The sequence below is a fragment of the Chenopodium quinoa genome, unplaced genomic scaffold, assembly GCF_001683475.1.
Source record: "Chenopodium quinoa cultivar QQ74 unplaced genomic scaffold, ASM168347v1, whole genome shotgun sequence".
NCBI lineage: Eukaryota > Viridiplantae > Streptophyta > Magnoliopsida > Caryophyllales > Amaranthaceae > Chenopodium > Chenopodium quinoa.
In genome coordinates, this window is record NW_018745024.1 from 7,318,723 (window position 1) to 7,340,053 (window position 21,331).

Genomic DNA, 21,331 nt, shown 5'->3' on the forward strand with positions numbered 1-21,331 from the left:
ACACGAGTCCAAGGATATTCAAGAATTAAAGGCTCATGCGAAGAATCAAACATAAGTCATATAAGTCACATACTGTACTACTCTGTAGTTTATTAACCAAAGATAAACCATTTGTTGATAACTAAAATAGAGTAATACACAATCAAACCTCAGATTGACCATGATATTATCCGAGTTAACTCTATTACCTGTTGCATTATATATTACTAATATAGGAATTTTAAAGGGAGGAAAGTTAGACATTTGTAAATGCATAACATTGATCAAAATATTATTAAAACACATGATAGAGAGTGAAAAGAGGAGAGAGATAAGAAGAGAGAGGTTTGTAGGTGGACCCCACCTATTTTTTGGTCGGATAGTATCACGTAATGGGGAACCAGATGTTGATTGTTTCACGGAAAGTTTATATGGTACCATTGAATCCTCAGTGGTACTATTTATGCATAAATTTTGTACAACTGAATGCATATATAATACCATTATGTTCATATATTTAGTATCACTGTATATTCAGTGGTACCATTTGATCATCCAATGATACCAGAATATACATTCGTTTGTACATATGTATAATTACATGAATACCCCTCGTTATGCATTTGTAAATGCCCAATTTTCCTCCATTTCTAGTTCCTCATTACTAATATATGATTTTAAGATTACCCCTTTTATATATATCCTTTCTAGCTTATTGTTTCCGGAAACAAAATGCTTCTGGGAGTGTTAGGGTAAGGATACCAATATGTCCAAGAATCTAAGCCTAATTGTCTAAAGAGTCCCTTAGCTCCGCCTTGCAAAGATATGTCTGAGGGCTCCGCCTTGAAGCTTGAGAGCTAGGCCTGCAAAACAAAGAAGGCTAGTTGCCCCGGGGATGTGACCCAGGAAAGCCCTTCTGATGTTTCCATTAGTCGGCTAAATACAAAGGGTGAACGAGTTAGGTTAGCATATACTCCTTCAGCCTAGAGGTGTCAAAAACACACGTATCCGACCCGACCCAATCCAAAACCGACTTGAAAAATGTCCAATTCAAATTTGAAATCGCATGGAAATAATAATTTAGCATGACTCAACTTTAAATTGACCCGATCCGACCTCATCAGACCTAATCTGATATTCCAATTGACACCTGTACTTCGACCAACCTATTGAAAGTTGTAACACGACATGAGATGAGACGACAGGACGAGCACACAAAAATTAGCTTCCACATCTTTGACCCTCCATTGGTACCATTAGATAATAATCTACACAAGAACGAGGAACGCGATAAAAATTGCCACGTAATAATTTAATATAAGCCGATGTGTAACTAACGTGGATCACATTTATTTTCTACATTTTGAGTATTTTAAGTGGTTGAACAATTTTGGCTTCTTCATTCAATAAAAATAAATAAACCAACTTGATAACATAAGACCAAATCAAAATTAATAAGCAAACAAAAAGATCAATTCTTCAATCTACTGTTCTTTGATTCTTGTATAAATTCCAATCAAATTTTCCTCACCTAATTTCCTTTTTCTAAGTAGGAGAAAAAACAAGTCGATTATTCAATCGTTCTCTGTTTTACTCCCCACTTCATCAATGGCTTCATTGCGTACAATTTCAGCTCAATCTCTTCCTCCTCTTACAAAACCAAACAAACCCACAAAAACCCAGAAATTACCGTCACTTTTATCGCTACCCACCACTTCCCGGCGCTCCTCCGTCGTCCGCGCCGCCGTTACAGGTGATGTGTCGGCGGTGGAAACCTCCGTGGTTGTTGGGCAGTTGACGTTGGAGGGTCTTGATGGCGGCGGCGGCGGTGAGAGTGGTAATGGCGGTGGTGGTGAAGGAAATGGTGGTGGTCAAGATTTGAATAAGTTGATTGATAGGATTATTAATGCGACTATTGTTCTTGCTGCTGGTACTTATGCTGTTACCAAATTGGTCACTATTGATCATGATTATTGGCATGCAAGTCCAATTTCCCTTCTTTTTCTCATTTTATGAAATGGGTTTTTATTTTTGTGATTTTCTCAGTAATATTGATCATGATTATTGACATGTTGTTTTGATTTTTATTGGGTGTTATTTATTTGTTGAGTTGGTTTTTTGCTGGAGTTGTGATTGTTTGGTAGTTGAGTTTGGTTATAAATGAGTGTACTTTTTCATTTGCATATAGTTTTTTACATGTTGCATTTGCCTGTTTTTAGAGTTTTGTGTGTCAGAATTAAGATAGTTAAGCAAGAATGTGAGATCTTGTTTGTTTTGTGTTGATTTCTATTTTTTAAATGTTCAATCTTGTTCAAAGGCCTGGAACTATGATTTGAGTCTCAAATTTGGTGGAAGCTAATGTCAAATTATGTCAATTTGCTTGCAATTGGACTTGAAATTTAAAAGTTGATTTTAGGAGAAAATTGAGAAAATACAGATTTCCATTATAGAGTTTGAAGCTTTTAGTTATTGTATTTGAGTTAAAGCAAAAACATATCATGTGTTGAGTAATGAGAGCTGTATTTTGTTGGCTACTTACTTTTGAGATGACTCTTGTGCAGTATTGCATTTAGGTTTCCTTGATTCATAATTATGATGTAGAAGATGGCTAATCATTGAAGTTTTTGGCTGTTATCTCAAGAAAACTATGTAGAAGTATTGTATTCATCATTGACACATCTCTTTTTTTCAGGGATGGACGGTTTATGAGATTCTGAGATATGCTCCACAACACAACTGGATTGCTTATGAAGCAATTCTGAAAACGAACCCTGTACTTGCAAAAATGGTGATTAGTGGAGTAGTGTACTCGATAGGTGATTGGATAGCACAGGTTAGTTCTCGTAGTTAGTGGATATAGATGATTTATAATTGGATGATAATAGTGCTTATGCAACAATACATATACCCCGTTTGCTTCACCTAGGACCACCTTGGCTACTCTTGATCTTTAACCAAGTTGACAATCTTGCTGTTTCTGTATCACTTTGATTTGCAGTGCTATGAAGGCAAACCTCTTTTTGACTTTGATCGTGCTCGCATGGTTAGATCTGGACTTGTAGGATTCGCTTTTCATGGTTCTCTTTCCCACTATTATTACGAAATATGTGAGGTAATATTATAGAACTTCACTCTTCTGATAAAGTTTATGTTAATTTTTTCTTCATTGCCTTGTATGGTTGTGGACTTAACTAATCTACCACTTTCAGGCGGTATTCCCTGTCCGTGATTGGTGGGCTATTCCTGTGAAAGCTGCCTTCGATCAAACTGTTTGGACAGGAATTTGGAATACCATTTATCTTGTGAGTTTGGGGTTGATGCGATTGGAATCACCGGCTAATATTTATAAGGAACTGAAGGCAACATTCTGGCCCCTGCTTACTGTAAGTAAATTTTCTGTTTTTTTTACATAGTAACTTTTGATATTATCATCTATTAGCTGTTATATAACTTTTGATACATGGTTGGAAGTACTTGGCTGGTCAGTAAACGTTACAGGATGGGAGTGTCTCCTTTGTTCAACTTTGTATTCACTCCTTAGTCATTTGATCATATGTTTTAAGCTGGGTCATCTTGTCTAAAATGAATACATTTTTTTAAAAAAAAATATTTTTGAATAAAGTTCTTCTGCAATTTCACTTTGACACCCAGATTTGCCTCACAAATCGCGTGTCGTATCAATACTTCCTTGTAAACTATAAACTCGGCTTTTTTCTGCAAAATGGCCGAGTCGGATATTTGGACACCGTATCCGAGTAGACACCTAATATGTGTCTGGTTAACATGAATTCAACACTTCTTGATAATATTGTATCTCAAGAGGCTTTCTGAGGCCCTCTTGTAATTGTATGCTATTAGCACAAAAGTCTTTGAACATGCTGTGTCATAACGAAAATTAAAAGCAAAATTAATAGCCATACTTTTTGGATTTGGAAAATCTACTTGAAATGGGTATGAGATCCTGACTGTTAGCTACCAAAACTCCTTTTTTTTTTTTTTTTTTTTTTTTGTAAACTGATGGCTATTTATTACGAACCTAAATTTTAGGTTTACAGACATTTTCATTGGCTACCTAAATGTGTTGGGGTGTTGCTGCATTGAAGAAACTTTTGCACCTTTCTTATACTCCTCCTAAAAATCTATACTGGTATTAATTTGCAGACAGGATGGAAACTTTGGCCTTTCGCACACATTGTGACTTATGGTGTTATTCCTGTGGAACAAAGATTGCTTTGGGTTGATTGTGTGGAGCTTATATGGGTGACAATACTTTCAACGTAAGCTGTGAATTACTTGAAATATTTTTGTTTTTCGATTTACCTTTTTGCTTGCAAAACATGAGTTTATTTTTTGATATGTTCACCAGCTACTTATTTGGAAGTGACTATTATCCTTAATTGTTTCACATTTTATTGAGTAGTTTAGTTCCCGTATACTATAGTTTAGTTTAGATCCTCTTGGTTTATCACATCATATTACCCTTGAAAAATCTTATGGTCTTTGCTTCACAGTTCACACTGACTCTTTGTTTGTGTTTTCTTATTTGATAGATATATAAATGATAGCAAAGAAGCAAGAATCGCAGAGGAATCTGTTGAAGCCACAATTTCAAGTCCTTCAGAGGTATCGAATCATATTATTGTATAAATCATTCCTTGAAAATATCAAGAGGCAACGAACCTATGATCCTCATTTCTTCTGCATTTATTGTGATATCATTTTCAGGAGTGATGAAGAAGTTGACACTCTGTAGGACAATTGTATGTGAATTTTGCTCAAAACTAACTGTGCTAAGTGATCCAAATGAGAGCTGATTGGTATGTGGTGGACTGGTTGGTTTCGGCTTTTGGAATTTGTAGCTTCACGCTCTCCATATCTGGTTGTAAAGGATAATAGTGGCTATGCTGCCTCTAAGTAAGATGTACAAAACTACGAAAGGAGCATTAGCAGCATCATACATTCACACTTCTGTATGTATTATTTTTTATATTCAACTCTAGATAACTTATTGTATCTTTGAATTTCTTGAGTTGAAATCATTGTATATTTGCATAATCTATACATAATTACTTATAAGAGCATTAGCGTATTCATCTAATCTTGTTGTCTATTGTTTTAATCAAATTGTACATGCATCAACCTGATGTAGGGAAAGAGAACATAATTCCTCTTGTTCTTTCTGTAAATGAACGAATCTGATTTCGTAGAAACAGCTTCTCTTGTGTCTCTGCATTGGCACAAATAAGCAGCAATTTGTGCATCTATTCAGAAGTTATTCAAATAAGCTTTTCCACTGTTATAATTTTTGTATTTCTTTAACTTTGTTTGAAACAAGAAAGTCATTAGCTCAAGTTCTTATCTGGCTCAAGAGAAGCTACAAATGGTCCGTGATGCAGATTGCATGATCTGAGGCATACTAGACAAATTAAGTTACTTGTATGAACATATCTTTTAAATTGTATTTGGGTAGCAATTATAATTATACAATGTGACATTTTCGAATTTCTGCCAAGGTATAAAAAATGAAAATTACAGTACATCCCAAGGGTTCAAAATATGCACAGCTTGTATCTTTTGCTAATAATGATGCAGAAATCAATTTCACATTATTGCATTAGTCTTTTGTCTCCCTTCTCTTGATGAATTAGTTAGGCTTTTGATTGCCAAGCTCAATTTTGTGCTAGGCGTCTACGCTGCCTGGGCGCCTGGGCCTGGGTCGGAGTTGGACACTGAAAACATATAACATGATAACGAGCCCTGTTTATATCGTAGCAGAGGACTCCTGGTACCTTGTGGTGGTTCTTACAAGTGCTAAATAATGGTGAGTACTGACTAGGGTGTGAAGAAGTCTCTACTCTCTACTATGGGCAAATTGTGTGAAAGCTTTAACAGTCAAGATTTAAGAAGTCTGAAAATGTCTCACTAACAAACAAAAAAAAAAAAAAAAAAAAAAAAAATCACTGTATACAGTATATGACAGGGTTTTACAGGTGCAAATACATGTGAAAGCTTCATATGACAGATTTACAGATGTTATGTCAACTGTAACTTGCGAACTACTAGTTGTTCCATTAATTGGTCTATGGAGGTATGTTCAAGTACATAAAGTTGTAACACCTCGACCCCAAACAAATTAGGGAGGGGTCTATTGTCACGAAATGCGCATCAAGGGTCAACAACTGTTCTCACAGACCAACACCAGTCCTTCTGACGCATTTTGTCCTCCCTCATGCGCATCTCCTTAAAAGCAAAATACGTCTTGTTGGTATGAGTATATCAAATCCTTTAAAACAATCATGAAAGTATTACATATACTCTTCATTCAAAGATTTGTTGAATCATAGACTTTTCAAACTATCCAAACCAATAGAAATATTAATGGTAAATCTACATAATATCTCCGTCCATAAAAGTTTGACTCAATTATTATTTATGTAGTTAAAGTTAAAATAAAAAAAGAATAAATAAATAAAAATTGACCGCAGTCTATATTTATGTAATAGAAAGAAACTAGCATGTGGATCTTATTAGATTCCCTTTATTATAAAATTTTCAAATATCAACTTTTTATAATTTTCACACATACATAGTCAAATATATTTATGGTCAAAGGTGATCATTGGAGACCGTGTAAATTGAAAATGAGTCGAACTTTCGAGAATGGAGGGAGTTTGAATATTGTATCTCATTACATTATAAGCGTAATAATTTGTAATTAAATAGAAGAGGGTCAAAGTGACGATTTCAAAACAAAATTAGTACGTAGTGGTAAGGGTTTCATATTTAATCCAATGTGTAATCATTTTCGAGACTTGATAAAACAGCTTAATTATATAAATAATCTTGCCAAGATGATCCAAAAACAGAGTAAAGCACGTTTTTCCATTTCAAATCTGTAAATCATTTTTTTTAAAAAAAATATAAAACAAAGTAAAGCATGTTTTTCCATCTCAAATCAGTAAAACATTTTTTTTCTTTTCAAAAATACAATTAATTGTTTGATTGATATGTATTTCTATGCACTTAGCTCAAAAAGAAAACAATATAAAATCATGAAGCCATCATAATTAGACAATTAGTACAATCCTACAATTTGCATCCATTGCAACAAGCCAACAAGGCAACAAGTCAATAACTTTTACCTTTCATTCATAGCAGAAGCCATAATTACATCTACCCAACTCTCCTCTTCCTCAGTGTTGGGAACTTGAGAGGAATAGGAAGGGTAGCAACAGCCACCTTATTTCTTCTCGCAAACTTACAACCCAATTTTCGGAATAACGTCTTAGACTCAAAGCAGACATCTTCAGATTCTTGGAAGTATTAGTAAAATCAGTCTGAAACTCGTCAACAAATAAGGTGAGAACCAGCACATACCTCATGAACAAGCCTAATTTGTCATCCGCGATCCTATTTTTATCTGAATCAACAAACATTTTATTGAACTTCTGTAAGAGAATTCTTGGGAGGTATTTTTGATTCTTGGAAGATTTGCCGCCCCGCTACCAACAAAATTCCAATTCTTGAAGTTTGAGTTGAGAAATATATGACAAGATGCCAGAAAGCTTCTTTTCTGTGCTTCATCCTGCAGCATCAAGAATAGAAAATAACATACAAATATCTCTGTGAGGAATATAAGACAGAATTTAGGGAAAATTGTTTGGGTTGGTTTAGGCATGTAAGACGGAGACCCGAGACCCGAGGGTGCACCGGTTTGAAAAGTGGAAGTGTGGGACCATGGAGGGGTGAAATGAGGGAGAGGAGGATCGAAAATGACTTGGTTGGAAGGAGTTATGAAGGATATGAAGTATATGGATTTGCATGAGGATGATGCGTTGGATTGTAAGGGATGGAGAGGAAGATTTATGTTGATGACTACATGAAATAATCAAATTTGGTTCATATTAGCCGACCCCACTTATGGGATTACAAACAGTATGACAGACATATACTATGCCAGATTTTGCCGTCTTATTACACAATCCAAAGGTGTATATACCCTATTACCTTATACTACATTTGCCACGAAAGATAGACAATATACCCTTAACCTGCAACAGAGACATCTAATAATTCTAATTCCAAATAAAATCTTATATAGCTTATACAAGTGTTCTAAACTGAATCTATTCAAAAAAAGAAAAAAAAAAAAAGTGTTCTAAACTGAATTATATACAGTCCAATACATGTTATCAGTTACCACTAATTTTGGAAACTTCTTATCTTATTAGTAATGTGGATAGTTAAAATTACTAAATTACACGTGACAGTTGTTTATCTTTGACTAATCCATAAGTAAAGTTCATTAGTAATAAGCACTTCATCACTTGATGAATTAATAATTTGTCCCTCTGCCCAAATGGTACACATAGTACAAAACAATGTCAACAATATCATCAGAATATCCAAAACATTTGTAGTAGCCACATAGTACACCTGAGTAGAACTTAATGCATTTCAGTTACTGCAGCAGTGGACCGATTTATTCCAATTTGACTGCCTTCCGATGCTGCAAGTCTTCTAATGGTTGAACCTCCTTCACTGCCCTCACCAACCGGTTTCGTGTTCTTTTTTTTCTTTCGCAGAGCAAGGTTGATACACATTGCAAGGAAGTTGATTGAATATCTAAATGTGCAAACAAAGGTAAAGAAGCAAAGTCCAAAGACGAAAATAGCTAACAATAGATTCTTTTTAGCAGTTACCACAAACACCCCCATTGTGAATGTTAGCAAGGTGAGGTGAAAGGATCCACGAAGCAAATATATCGAGATATCCAATACCACGAGTGAACCGTGAATCTTTCCAATACCCATTACCCATAGCAGTAAGAATAGGCAGAGCATTGCGCAGCACATTGCAATCGTGTTGGCTACAACGAAAACTATGAATGCCGGTTTTGTCAGAAGAACGGGGGAACCATCATCACCATCAAACCCACCTGGTACCTGAAACGCGGCTGCAAATGTTATGGTTGCCAACAGGGCAGCAACCACAGAAAGGGCATTGGCAGACTCTTTCATTTCTGTCTTGCGAATACCATATGAGCTTCTTGCTAAGTACACTGCATGAGGTACTTTTTTCTGAATTTCGGTTATAATCTGTTTCATTATATGAAAGCCAAAAAGGGATCAACCACAAACATTACCAATAGTAGAACCAATAGCCAAAAAGGATCAACCACAAACATTATACCAATAGTAGAACCAATATATGTGTAAAGGAGCTGCACTTTCTAGTTTCAAACTAAAAGATACAGTGTGTGTAAGTGTGTTTAGTTAGGCACTTAGACTAGGGGTTGTGCCAGATTCGGGCCAAAAAGTTTAGTGCCAAAACCTACTTTCAAGCCAAAATTGCTGACGTTTTGGGCCTTATTTGGGTTGGGCCAAAATTATAACTAACCTTATTTGGGTTGGGCCAAAATTATAACTAAAATTTTTCTTTTTGGATTAATCCAAATTTCAACCCCAGACAATTATTTGGGCCAGTAATTGCCTGGGATTTGGCTGATAGTTGATTAGCTTTAGTAAATACTACATCCGCTTCTTTTTAGTTGACACGTATTTCTTTTTAGGAAGTTTTTTTAGTGACACGTTTTCTTTTTGGGTAAATTTTTACCTTGCATTTACAAGCTACCCTACTTGCTTTTTCATTCTTTCTCGCTCTCTCTCCTCTCCTTAATATATGTGTCTAAATCAAACGCGTCAACTAAATAGAAACGGAGGAAGTAGTAAAAATGAAAGAAGTAATTAACAAACCTATAGGATTTGGAAGGGAAAATTTCCTAAGTTTGATATTTAAACTTATATACTACCTATAATTCTTATTATTTACAACAAAGAAAATTAATTGTTAAAAAAAAAATCCATTTGTTGTAATTCTTGTGAACAATATGAAATACAAGTAATAGTAATTTTCTAGTGAGATACATAATTTCTAATACTATTATGAGACGACTGTTCTATCATTTGTTTCCTAAAAAAAAGTGTTATCTATTGATTGTTTCCATGAAAATTCTATAGTGGTCGTTTGAAATATGACTATTATAGTATTTTAATGATTATATAGTTCATACTTAACTTATTTTTATCCACGTAATTAATTATATTACTCTATTTTTGCTATAAAATATTATTATCAACATTTTTTTTTAATTTATCAAATTTTTAGTTTTATTTATGTAATTTTTACAGTTAATATATAGTTTCTCGAAAAATATTTATTTTATGGTAAATTAAAATTTTCAAAAATTATATTTGCATTGTAGAAATTATAATACTAATTGTGTCCAATTTATAGTGTGAAAAAATAGATCGCTCATATTATTTATCATTAAAATAATAAGATAGCCATATTTCAAACGACCGCTGTAAAAACATTGTTTCCATGCAATATTTAACGAAAAAATTGAGAAAGGATTTGTATACTTCATGTATAACACATCATATATACTTTACGAATGAACTAATTAAAACATACCTCATTTGGGACGTCGTGTGATGCAAGTAAATCAGGAATTGTGTCACCTCTTTTATCTACCAGTGCAAGTTCCCTTGGTTCTTTATCTTGTAAACATTTTTGCGTCAATACAATTGCACTAATAGAGTTCCCAGTTCTAATAGCATCATGGAGGGGTGTGCTTCCTTCATAATCTTGCACCAATCTTTGAGTATCTGCTTCAGGGATATCAAATAACTGTTTCCCAGCTTTCTTAAATGTGCCGGCTAAACTCTCGTCGACATCCTCGCCCGTGAACCGCAGGAGATGCAAAAAGGTTTTGCCTCTTGAATCTCGGAGATAAGCTGATTGAGGACAATATTCAAGTATTGCTTTTACAACTTGGAAACGACCTGACTTTGCTGCGCTTAACAACGGTGTTAGCCCTTCATCGTCTCGTAGATATGCTGCTTGCTTGCTTAACTCCTTCAATGTTCTCACAAAGTTGTATGCCTCATCCTTATCTGTATGGAACAGTGAGTTACCCAATGTACAAAGAAGTAAAGAACAATATCATAGTTTGAACGAAGATGTATGCTATGTGCTATAGTATTAAGCTAGTGAGTAGTGACAATATATAGTTAATACTTAATAGATGTAAATTACATCATGTAGACATATGCAACAAAAGAACACAAATGCATTTGTGAATGATCATGACATTAATATGTTTTGAAGAACATGAAAGGCAGTGGCGGACCCAGGAATTTCCGACTGGTGAGTCACAATCGATAATCAAATATGTAAAATAAAATTTCACAATGACATGTAAGGAGACATTTACTTCCTAAACTTGAAAATAAACAACATGATTGGAGACCAAATTAACTACAACGGATGTAGCCTAAATACATATCAGTCCGCAACATGTTTTACAGGATGATCAATAATTTTGAAGCAATGCCTCAAGGCGTAAAAGCAATCCTTTTTTGGCACTTCAATATGATTCAAGCATATGATCAGGAATAAACACGAATAACAATTGATTCACAATACAAGTATACAATATTCCCAGCATGAAATAGACTCAAGAATTACAAAAATTGCCCAAATTAAAACCAAAATTACAGAGACTCACCCATATCCAGGCAAATTAACAATATACCAACTCTTGTTGATTAGAAAATGATTGATAAGCTGAGTCTTCCCTGCATATAAATTCAACAACCTAATCAAACACAAAGTTAACAAAACAAATGAAATCACAAGTATGAATCATATGCAAATAACCCCAATAGCGAATTACCCCTATTCATAATTGGTTGGATGGTTCATATTCAACTAAATCAAGCAATATTCAACTAAATCAAGCAATATTCCCCAGAAAAATTATTTACAAAGATCATCCAAATCAGTTATTGCGACACATACATGATAAATGCAGAATGAATGATAATAAATTCAATAATTAATATCAATTAAACAGAAAATCAGAAATAATAATCAATATCAATTAAACAAAAATTATAGGGCTCAACTACTCAACTCAAATAGTCAAATATCCGGTCACAACTTCAGTTTCTAGAGGAAAAATTCCCAAATCGGCTAATTAAAACCAATCTTCAGTTTCTAATCGGCTAATCATATTAAAATAAATCATTTGGGACTTAAAAATTATAATGAAGACAATTAGACAAAACTGTAACTAAACACAGTCAAAAGACTCAAAACCAATCTTCAATTTCTACTTTTTTAGACGAAATTGTTTAGTTTAAGCAAACAAAATGATTATACAGATAGCTCATAGCAAGTACTTTATTTGAGCACAAATTCCACATAAATTAAGCTAATTAAACTTCAAAACAATCCTTATTCACACAAAAATCAGCTAATCCTGACTACCCATTAGTAGATAACAAAACCCCTTCAACTTTCCGAGCAAAAACTGGCACAAAACACAAATTTAAACAAAAATGACATAATTAAATCAAATACAGAAAACCTACATCAAAAATCCCCAAATCGTAAATTAAATTAGGCAATTAGCAAATGAAAAACACACATGAAGCCAAACACATTCAAAATTCTAGCTACTTTGCATATCTATATGCACAAATCGAACCTCACCATCGCTGCTCTCCACCACCACCAACAGTTACAAATCGAAACCCTAGAAATCGAAAAAAAATCAAAGATTTGAACTAGTAATTATGCAAAGAAACCTTAAATTTGAAATTTAAAGGGGAAAGTTTAAAGAAGCTCATACCATGAACACCAAAAAAAATCCTAGAAATCAAACCACACAGTCGTTATCTCTCACGACCACCATGACCATTAGTGAATGAGGAGGGAGAATGAAAGGGGAACGCGAAATGTGGTTGCAGCTGCGGCGAGGAGAAGGTGAAAGGGGAACAGGCTGAAGTTAGAATTTTTTATTTTATTTTTTTTTTAAAAAAAAAAAAAGAAAACTTAGAATTTTTTTTGGGCCCTGGTGAGTCACTTGACCCACCAGGCACAAGCCCAGGTCCGCCACTGATGAAGGGGATAAGTTGTTTTATACGGATTATTAAGTTGTTGGCATAGTTATTATAAAGTGTTGGAAATAAATAAAAACAAAAGATGCACTTAAAAAACCTATCTTTTACCATCTATCTCCCTATCATGGTCTCCGTTGTGGATTTTGGACAAGGATGATGTCAACAATTTTGTTTTAATAAACAATTATAGTTAAAGATTGACCTCATCTCATCAAAAATTCGGTGTAATTTTAGGCAAATGTGAGAGTATGTATGAACAATTTATGAAAAATAATACAGTAGCAATTGTTAAGCAAGAGAATTACCAATAGAAAAGCCATATTTGGCGAAAGCATGGAGTGGAGTCTCGCCCAAGTCATTAACACGATCAGCGGCTTCCCTATCACATTCAAGCAAAGCCCAAGCAGCGCCCAAATTGTCAGCTTGTAAAGCCTCGTGAATTGGGTAACTGCCCTTGTAATTTTTAACCGCCCATGGTGCAACATGAAATGCTTTTTCCTCCTTATCTAGCTTGCTTAGAAACTCCTTTGATGCGTCTACTAATAAGTTCAGTGGCACACCCGTCTTCCACTTTGCAGTCAGGTGAAGAGGCGTGTCTCCGTTATTATCCTGTCGCATGCTTAGAATTGGCCACTTGCTTAAAGCAGTCGTAACAAATTTGGTAGCTTTATCGTTCCCATTTGCGTGTCTAAGGACTACATGAATTATATTGCTTCCGCCTGGTGTTCGACGGCAAAACCACTGATCGTCTCTCGGGGGCCTGTTTTCTACATCAGTAGTCTCAGTAGTATTTGCTATTAAATCTCCAAAGTCACCCTTTTTTGCTGCTATGTAGAGGTCGTCATCCATCATTTCTTTTATCAATTCTGTTTCTTTTACACGACTTCTGTTCACCAATGGTTGCAGCTCCTTCTGCGGAACCAATATATCCAAGAAGATCTCAGATGACTATAATATGTGTATTTTTTTTGTTTTTTTTAACACTAAGTCACTAGACGAAGTCACTATTTAGTCATGTGTTAGTTAAAAAAAATCGAAAGATGTACTTCATATTAAAAGAAATGACAACTTAAACTGACAACAAATTGTTATGAAAATCATTGAAAGAAAAATGTACCATGGAAGGAATATGGGCTCGTGATGCGACTAGATCAAATACGGTGAGACCGTTACTGTTAACAATGTCCAATTCCCTTTGGTTTTTTGATAGAAGACAGACTCCCATAAGAAATTTGGCTTTAGTAAAATTGTCATTGCTAATAGCGTAATGTAAAGGCGTGTTCCCATCTTCATCTTGAGCAATTCGAAGATCATCAACTTCGCCATATTGAAAAAAATCCTTCCAAACCGGCATTATATCTTGCAGGTCATCAACAAGGTCTACAGCTTGAGCCCCCATGTGGTGCAGAATTGTTCTACCTTTGTAGTCAGGAATCCCAACAGATTGAGGGTATTGTTCAATAAGAAGCCTAGCCAAGCCAAGTCGGCAACATTGCACTGCTCTTACCACAGGAGTAAATCCCTCAAAATCACGCATGTTTACAAGAGATCTTGTCAAGTCAGGATTTTGTTCTAGGAGATCCTTGAGTGAATAAACTTTATCATCCCTGTGTTCGCTTTTATTGGTTACATATTCTGTAGATTCAGATAACTAAATTAATAAAAGACATTGCATCACGAATCTTAAATCTATAAGTTTCGACTTTTACAAACATGATCTTTTATCAAATTAGCTAATTCAAGAAAAAGTATTTACCAAATTGGTTAATTCAAAAAAATATTTACCAAAACGGCTATTTATAATTTTTAATTTCAACACTAGCTAAATTAATAACTTAGAAAGAAATTATTTACTTATTTTTTTCCCTTGAATTGATTTGGACTTTTTTTTTTGTTTTTTTTTTAAAAAAAATTTTAAGGATGTTTTTTACTTTTACCACAAAAAAAAAAAAAAAAAAAAAAAAAATCAACAAATTGTTTTTTTACCACCAAAACTTTTAAAAGTTTTATTTGACCACCAAAAAAAATTCTAAAAATTGTTTTTTTTACCACCTACCATTAAGAAAACCGTTAAATCAAACGGTTTAAAAAAATCATCGATTTTCGTGTGCAAAACATGTTCTTCTGAGGTTTAGGGGGCATTTTGGTTTTAAAGGGTCTAATTTGAGGTCAGAATTGACAAAAAAAGATCGGAAATGCCTCATTTTGTGTGTTCACGTAAATCGAGGTATCTTTAAACACGCAAAACGAGGCTTTCGATCAATTTTTTGTCAGTTGTGACCTCGAATTGGACCCTTTAGACCAAAATGCCCCCCTGAACCTATGAAGAACATGTTTTACGCACGAAAAACAAAGAATTTAAAAAATTCCATTAGGTTTTTGATGCTAGGTGGTATAAAACAATTTTTAGTTTTTTGTTTGGTGGTAAAATAAAACGTTTAAAAGTTTTGGTGGTAAAAGTCTAAATTAGCCATTACTGATATACGTAAATGCTGGCTCTTAAGAAACCCTAATATTAAAATCACAACAAAAAAAAAAAAACTTTTGTCTAGATTATATCACAAAAAATTGGAAATTCCAGTAGTATTGTTATATCTACACAACCACAAATTTATACGACTATAATAAAGTTTAAGATATTGTTCATATTTTTCATGTATGATAATTGTATGCTCTCTCTTAATGTAGGCTAATTTAGAATATTATTGAGTTTAACGTGTAAAATAGAAATAATCTTGCATATATTTATGTAATATATAGACGCTTTTTAATGTCTAAATAATTGCACATTTTCAAATTTCAAAGACTTTCCCGCCATACCAAAGGTTGACACGAATAAACGCAAGACAACAAAAAGCGTCGCTAAATTTGATTATGTGGACAAGAAAAAGCGTCACTAAAAAACTACATATATTTGGGATAATGCGCGAAATACGTAATTTTCGACGCTTCGTATATTACTTTGGACAATAAAAAGCGTCGAGAATCTCGATGCTTTTTTGTGTCTCTGAAAAATTTTCGACTCATGGATTTGCGACGCTTTTTTGCAGCGTCGAGAAATAATTTTTCGACGCTTTTTAGCGTCAAAAAAAGGCCTAAAAAGCGTCCAAAAAACACGCTTTTTGTAGTAGTGTGGTCGGGTTCAGTTGTTGCGCATGGTCGCTTGAAAGAAAGAGGACAGATGTTAGACTCGCGGTTGTCTGAGAGAAGAGGCTAGACTTGTCGGTTTAATTTTGGGGAATTGGGAGACAGAGAAAATGGAGAGAGCGAGTGGTAACGCAGGGTTTGTTGTTGCGGGGTTTGGGAATAGGAATATAACAAATCTTATACTCCCTCCGTCTCATAATATAGTTTTTGTTTGTGTTTTCTCACGGTATTTAAGAAATAGGAAGAGAAAGTGGATGTGATACATTAATAAAAGTGAAAAGTACAATTGTAGACAAAAGTTAAAGAAATAAAATGAAAACAAGTACAAGGCGTGTGCAAAATTATAGGGTAAATCAGGAAGTAAAATGAATAAAGTTTAAAAAGTAATGGTATATTGGTCTTTACATACTATCCAAAAATAGATTCATGAACAATATTTTAAATCTCCAAAATAAAGCAATAACTATATTATGGGACGGAGGAAGTATACAATCTAAGAGTTGTTTTTCCAACATTCATTCACACTACTCCAAATTCTCATCCTTGCAATTCTAACTCTTCTACTTTTTTATTTTGATTTTGTTTTTTTTTTTTTTAACCACCCTTTACTCATAATTACCCATATCACTCAATTAAAATCTAACACTTCTATTTTTATTCTATTTTTTTTCAAAAGAATAAAATAAAAAATAATAATTACCACCATTTATACTCATGACCACAACTATCCATATCAATCAATTAAAAAAAATAACCAATAACCAAACCCCCATTCAATAACTTTTATTTTTACTCCTTTTTTTTACTTACTGGGGATTCTTACGCTTGCGATGCGCACAGATGGCTAGCCCTTTAAAGGAGAATTATTATTGGTGGTTTTTATGCCTTATGCATATTTGCATGGTATATATATTTTATTATATCGATTTCCATAGTAATTTTTAAGTATTTATTGATGAGACGAATTAAATATCTTAAACAAGACATCATATCATTATATATATTGTAAAAAATAGAGAGTGTAAAAAATGGAGAGTCTATACTCTAAAAAAATGCTTTAAATATTAAAATAAACACAAATAATTAATCAATTTTGGTGATTTAAGAGACAATTTTAAGAATTTTGAATTCAATAAGGTTAACTATGTAAAAGAACATTTTTAGAGATATAGATAATTTAGGGATATATATGCCCACGCACTATTCATAAGAGTATTCTCCCACTTTTTATAAGGTAATGGAAACATATACTTACATACATACTACATATATCATGTGCACGTGTACGGTTACACTCTAGTCTTAATTATATATAATTTAAGAGTCAATTTTAATTTGCAACACTTAACCACATTCCTCTAAACCCACAACTCTCAATTCTCATGCACCCTTTTTTTTTTTGGGAAAAATAACTCCAAATAATTAACTTAAGAAAAAAAAAAAAAAAAAAAACATAACTTCCAACTACTTCCTCTTTTTTATTACTTGACCTAATCCATTTAGGCACAATTATAACGGAAAAGTTGAGAAGAAATTTAAAAGACTATATTGCCCTTATCCATTACCCCTGCTCACTAACCCATTCCTCTTACCTTTCCCGTTACTGTCACTCATCTCATCATTACAACCACCACTATAACCTCCACTACAAGTATACAGCCTCTACCACAGCTAGAGACGTAGAGGCGAGGAAAGGAGTGTTGAGACCATCGACGGTGAAGAGGAAGATAAGGGTTATGATAGATTGATGTTGTGGTGGTGTTTCAAATTTATGGTTAGGGTGGTGGAGATGGGTGGCTGCCATGGTTAACTTGGAGGAGGGAGAGAGGATATGGTGGTGAGGGGTTGAATGATTGTTTGACTAAGGTGAGAGAGAAGGGGGTTAGGTAACAAAGGGATTGTGGTTTTAATTGTGTTGAAAATGTGAGGGCAAATAAGTAAAAGGGTAGTGTTAAATTTGTCTAAAAAGGAAACAAGTCAAGTAAAAAGAAACTTCCCAAATAGAATTACAGGTTAAGTAAGGAACGAAGGAAGTAGTATAACTTTTACTCATACTATTTTTTTTTTATAAACATACATATATGTGATGTATTAGATGCATTAACATCATGAGTATATTCTAGTGTTAGAAACTTTAGAGTCAGTAAATTGTGGGTTCAGTGTCTAAACCTGCTATTTTACAAAAATAAATAGAACATGTGAACATACCCAAATACGAGTATTTTGGTTGGTCCCGTTTTTAGATCAATCTGTTTTTTAGCACAGGGTTTAGTTCGTTAGGTCTAAATTTTAAATATTTGTATTCGTGAAAAATGAATCTGGATCTTCTAATTTGGGTCGGGTCGGGTGTGGATCCATTACCATCCCTTAGGGGATAGCAGGATCAACGGGTACCCAAGTGATTTAAAGTTTGGCCCATGACCCGCATATTGTAACAGCCAACCAAGGGGGCACAATGAATGAAATAGTAAAAGTAGTAAAGTACCATTATATAAATAGTATAAACTCTTAGATTACTGCCAAAAAGTAAGCAAAGCAGAAGAGGTGAAATAGTGCAGGATAGGTACCAGCGCAATATTGGATATAGAGGAGTAGAGGACTCTTCCCAAACTTGTTCTTAATGGCCAGAATCTGTAGTTGTTTTCATCAGTGTATTCAAGCAACGCTTCAGCTGCGGCCAAGTTTCGGCTTCTGAGTGCGACATGAAATGGGTTGTCTCCTTGATTATTTGTTACCGCAGTAGTGCTATTTGCCGTGCTCTTCTGTAGAATAGAAATAAGGTGTTGGACGGACTCCTTAGATCCTTGCCTAACTGCTATGTGAACAGTGTTGTTTCCTTGATCAGGTGATTTATACTGCTGCATTTCAGCTCCATATTTTGCAATCACGGCCTCCTCCAGGTACCTTGTATCTCCTAGTAATGCTGCTTGGTATAAGCTGGATTGAATAATAATATGGCTTATCATTGGGTATCGAACTCCCTATTCTCTCTTCTATGCCTCTCTTCTCTCTCTAAACTCTCTAATGTCTGAGTAGTTTCATTATGATCTCAGTATCTCTATCTATTATGAAAGAGGTTAGAAGGCTAATTAATTACACTCTCTTCGAGTAATGAATTAATAAGTCTTCATGACTTAGCAAACCACAACATCGAAAAAAGAGCACTTAACTACTCCCTCTTTCTCCAAAATTTCGACCCTTTTGACCTAATTTTAGTCGCAAAATAATCGACTCATTTGCATTAAAATACTTATCAATTTACAACAATATTTGTGTAAAATTAACTTTTTCTTATAATTTTTTTATTTTATTTATTTTTAATATTTTATCACTCTCTCTTTTTATAAACCCCATGTATATTTATCTTTTCACTATATTTTTATTTCTTTTTATTTAAGTTTCTTGTGAAATCAACACAAAAAGATTGAAGTTTTAGGACGGAGGGAGTACTCCGATTTTAAAATACTGCTGGGATGTGTAAAAATTTAACAGCAGTAACATGTTCCGACTTTCACGGTTCCAATCATCCTACATCTACAGCTTTAAAATATTACTAGCGACTGTCTATATTTAGCAGTGTCAGTTGTATCCAAAGTCTATCACTATGCCTTTTTTAAAAGTATTTCGAAAACTGTAATTTAGTTGACTTCACCAGTAGATTACAAAAAAATGCAAACTTAAAAAATTTCAAGTTGTACAAGTGGCTTAAATTTAACATTACATCAGTAATAGAGTAGTACGCGCCTACTCGAGGGCTTCCAAACAGAGGGTTTTTACTCTTTTTAGATAATTAGTTGTGGCACCGCGCGCTGCGCGCGCGGTCCCCCAATGGCGGTGATAATTGTTCGTAAATTATGTATACGGTGGTATTGTTACATGTTAATCATGTTTACAAAGTGTCTAAAATTTGTATGCATTTAAATTATTATAGCTAATGTAAAAGGAAACATTGAATTCTAAATTATCATATTAGAAAGATGTAACTTAAATCATCATATTAGAAAGAAGTAATTAACTTAAATCATCATATTAGAAAAAAGTAATCTAAGCTAAAGCATGCTAAATTTAATTTGTTATTTGTTTGTCAATAATTATGATGTTATGTGTTGTTATTCATTTATGCTTTAGGCTTGTTTAATATTACACGTCAATTAATTATATAAGAGGTTTAAAAATTTATAGCTATAGTAGCAATTTTAAATGTAAACATTGACTAAGATTTTTAAATAAGGAACAAAAAGTTGATACATTTTCCCTAATTCATATTATTTACAATAAGAATAATAAATAGTTACAATTCTTCTATTATATATATTGATTATAAAAGTAATGATCTGAGGAAATAATAAAATTGCAAAGAAAATTTATATTACAATAGTTACGTTGAAATATTGGTCGTTTCATGTTGGAGTGGATCGAGGGAGCTCTATATAGAAATTTTGTTAGGGAAACTTCCATTCAAATATTACTCTTCATTCAATTGAAAACAATATTGCATATGTATTGGAGATTTCTCTAAATCAATAAAACAGATTCGGCTTCCAAGATTAATCCAAAATCTCTGCAATATTGTATATTTTTCGGATGACAAATTTTTCCAAATGTGTACCTTAATTTCTTATTAAATTACGGATAGCTTTTAGTTGGAATTTGTTATTGTTAAACGACAAATATTCCGTTACTTAAAAGTATATAGTAACGGCCTAACGGGGGTAGGCTAGCATCAATTGGATCATTGATGTTGCCTTCTAGATTTGGTTATATATATAGATTTGGTTACTATATTAAGAGAAAATAATCTTGCAGAATCATTACCCCTTCAGAGCTCCCTTAACCGTGGTGATATTGCCTCGTATATGATGTGTAAAGTTCTTTTTATTACTTTTATTTTTTTTATTATTTTTTATATATGTTTTCAATTGTTTATTTAATTTTTAAAAACATATGTTTTCAATTGGTGATAAGATAATTATATTTCTTGACTAAAATTATATAACAGGATTTAGTAAAGTAAATATTAAGAAAAATTATGAAAAGTAGAAACATTAGAATTTAATTTAGAATATCAATTGGGGTGATAATAGCACATGTGGAAACTGATCTTGTAATATAATAAGTGGATACAAGCTTATATATATTTTTTTTTCTTTGCTTAATTGTACTGAATACTTTGGCTTGGTATGGGCTTAATATTTTTTTAAAAGAACTTAATATTACGTATGTTAGAAATTTGT

General features: G+C 33.5%; 3 protein-coding genes across 3 annotated transcripts; 1 reads left to right on the top strand and 2 right to left on the bottom strand.

The window, feature by feature from the left end:
- Positions 1–1,422: 1,422 nt before the first annotated feature.
- LOC110708443 (peroxisomal membrane protein 2-like) lies at positions 1,423–5,098 on the top strand. Its single transcript, XM_021886572.1, has 7 exons — positions 1,423–1,959; positions 2,672–2,812; positions 2,978–3,091; positions 3,189–3,362; positions 4,141–4,256; positions 4,530–4,602; positions 4,705–5,098. The coding sequence occupies exons 1-7, from the start codon at positions 1,588–1,590 to the stop codon at positions 4,708–4,710; spliced, it is 996 nt and encodes a 331-aa protein (XP_021742264.1). The 5' UTR covers positions 1,423–1,587; the 3' UTR covers positions 4,711–5,098.
- Positions 5,099–7,127: 2,029 nt separating this feature from the next.
- On the bottom strand, positions 7,128–11,555 carry LOC110708876 (protein ACCELERATED CELL DEATH 6-like). Its single transcript, XM_021887099.1, has 3 exons — positions 11,552–11,555; positions 10,456–10,937; positions 7,128–9,077 (listed from the first exon to the last, which is right to left on the bottom strand). Exons 1-3 carry the CDS (start codon positions 11,553–11,555, stop codon positions 8,427–8,429), a joined length of 1,137 nt encoding a protein of 378 aa, XP_021742791.1. The 3' UTR covers positions 7,128–8,426.
- A 1,310-nt stretch (positions 11,556–12,865) lies between these two features.
- On the bottom strand, positions 12,866–14,576 carry LOC110708444. Its single transcript, XM_021886573.1, has 2 exons — positions 14,068–14,576; positions 12,866–13,862 (listed from the first exon to the last, which is right to left on the bottom strand). Exons 1-2 carry the CDS (start codon positions 14,485–14,487, stop codon positions 13,239–13,241), a joined length of 1,044 nt encoding a protein of 347 aa, XP_021742265.1. The 5' UTR covers positions 14,488–14,576; the 3' UTR covers positions 12,866–13,238.
- Between the last annotated feature and the right edge of the window lie 6,755 nt (positions 14,577–21,331).

Coding starts and splice junctions, on each gene's coding strand:
- LOC110708443 (XM_021886572.1), top strand. CDS start 1,588: ATGGCTTCATTGCGTACAATTTCAGCTCAATCTCTTCCTCCTCTTACA. Junction 2,813..2,977: donor TAGGTGATTGGATAGCACAG/GTTAGTTCTCGT, acceptor TTTGATTTGCAG/TGCTATGAAGGCAAACCTCT. Junction 3,363..4,140: donor CATTCTGGCCCCTGCTTACT/GTAAGTAAATTT, acceptor ATTAATTTGCAG/ACAGGATGGAAACTTTGGCC.
- LOC110708876 (XM_021887099.1), bottom strand. Junction 9,078..10,455: donor CACACGACGTCCCAAATGAG/GTATGTTTTAAT, acceptor ATAATGAAACAG/ATTATAACCGAAATTCAGAA.
- LOC110708444 (XM_021886573.1), bottom strand. CDS start 14,487: ATGCGTGATTTTGAGGGATTTACTCCTGTGGTAAGAGCAGTGCAATGT. Junction 13,863..14,067: donor GAGCCCATATTCCTTCCATG/GTACATTTTTCT, acceptor TTGGTTCCGCAG/AAGGAGCTGCAACCATTGGT.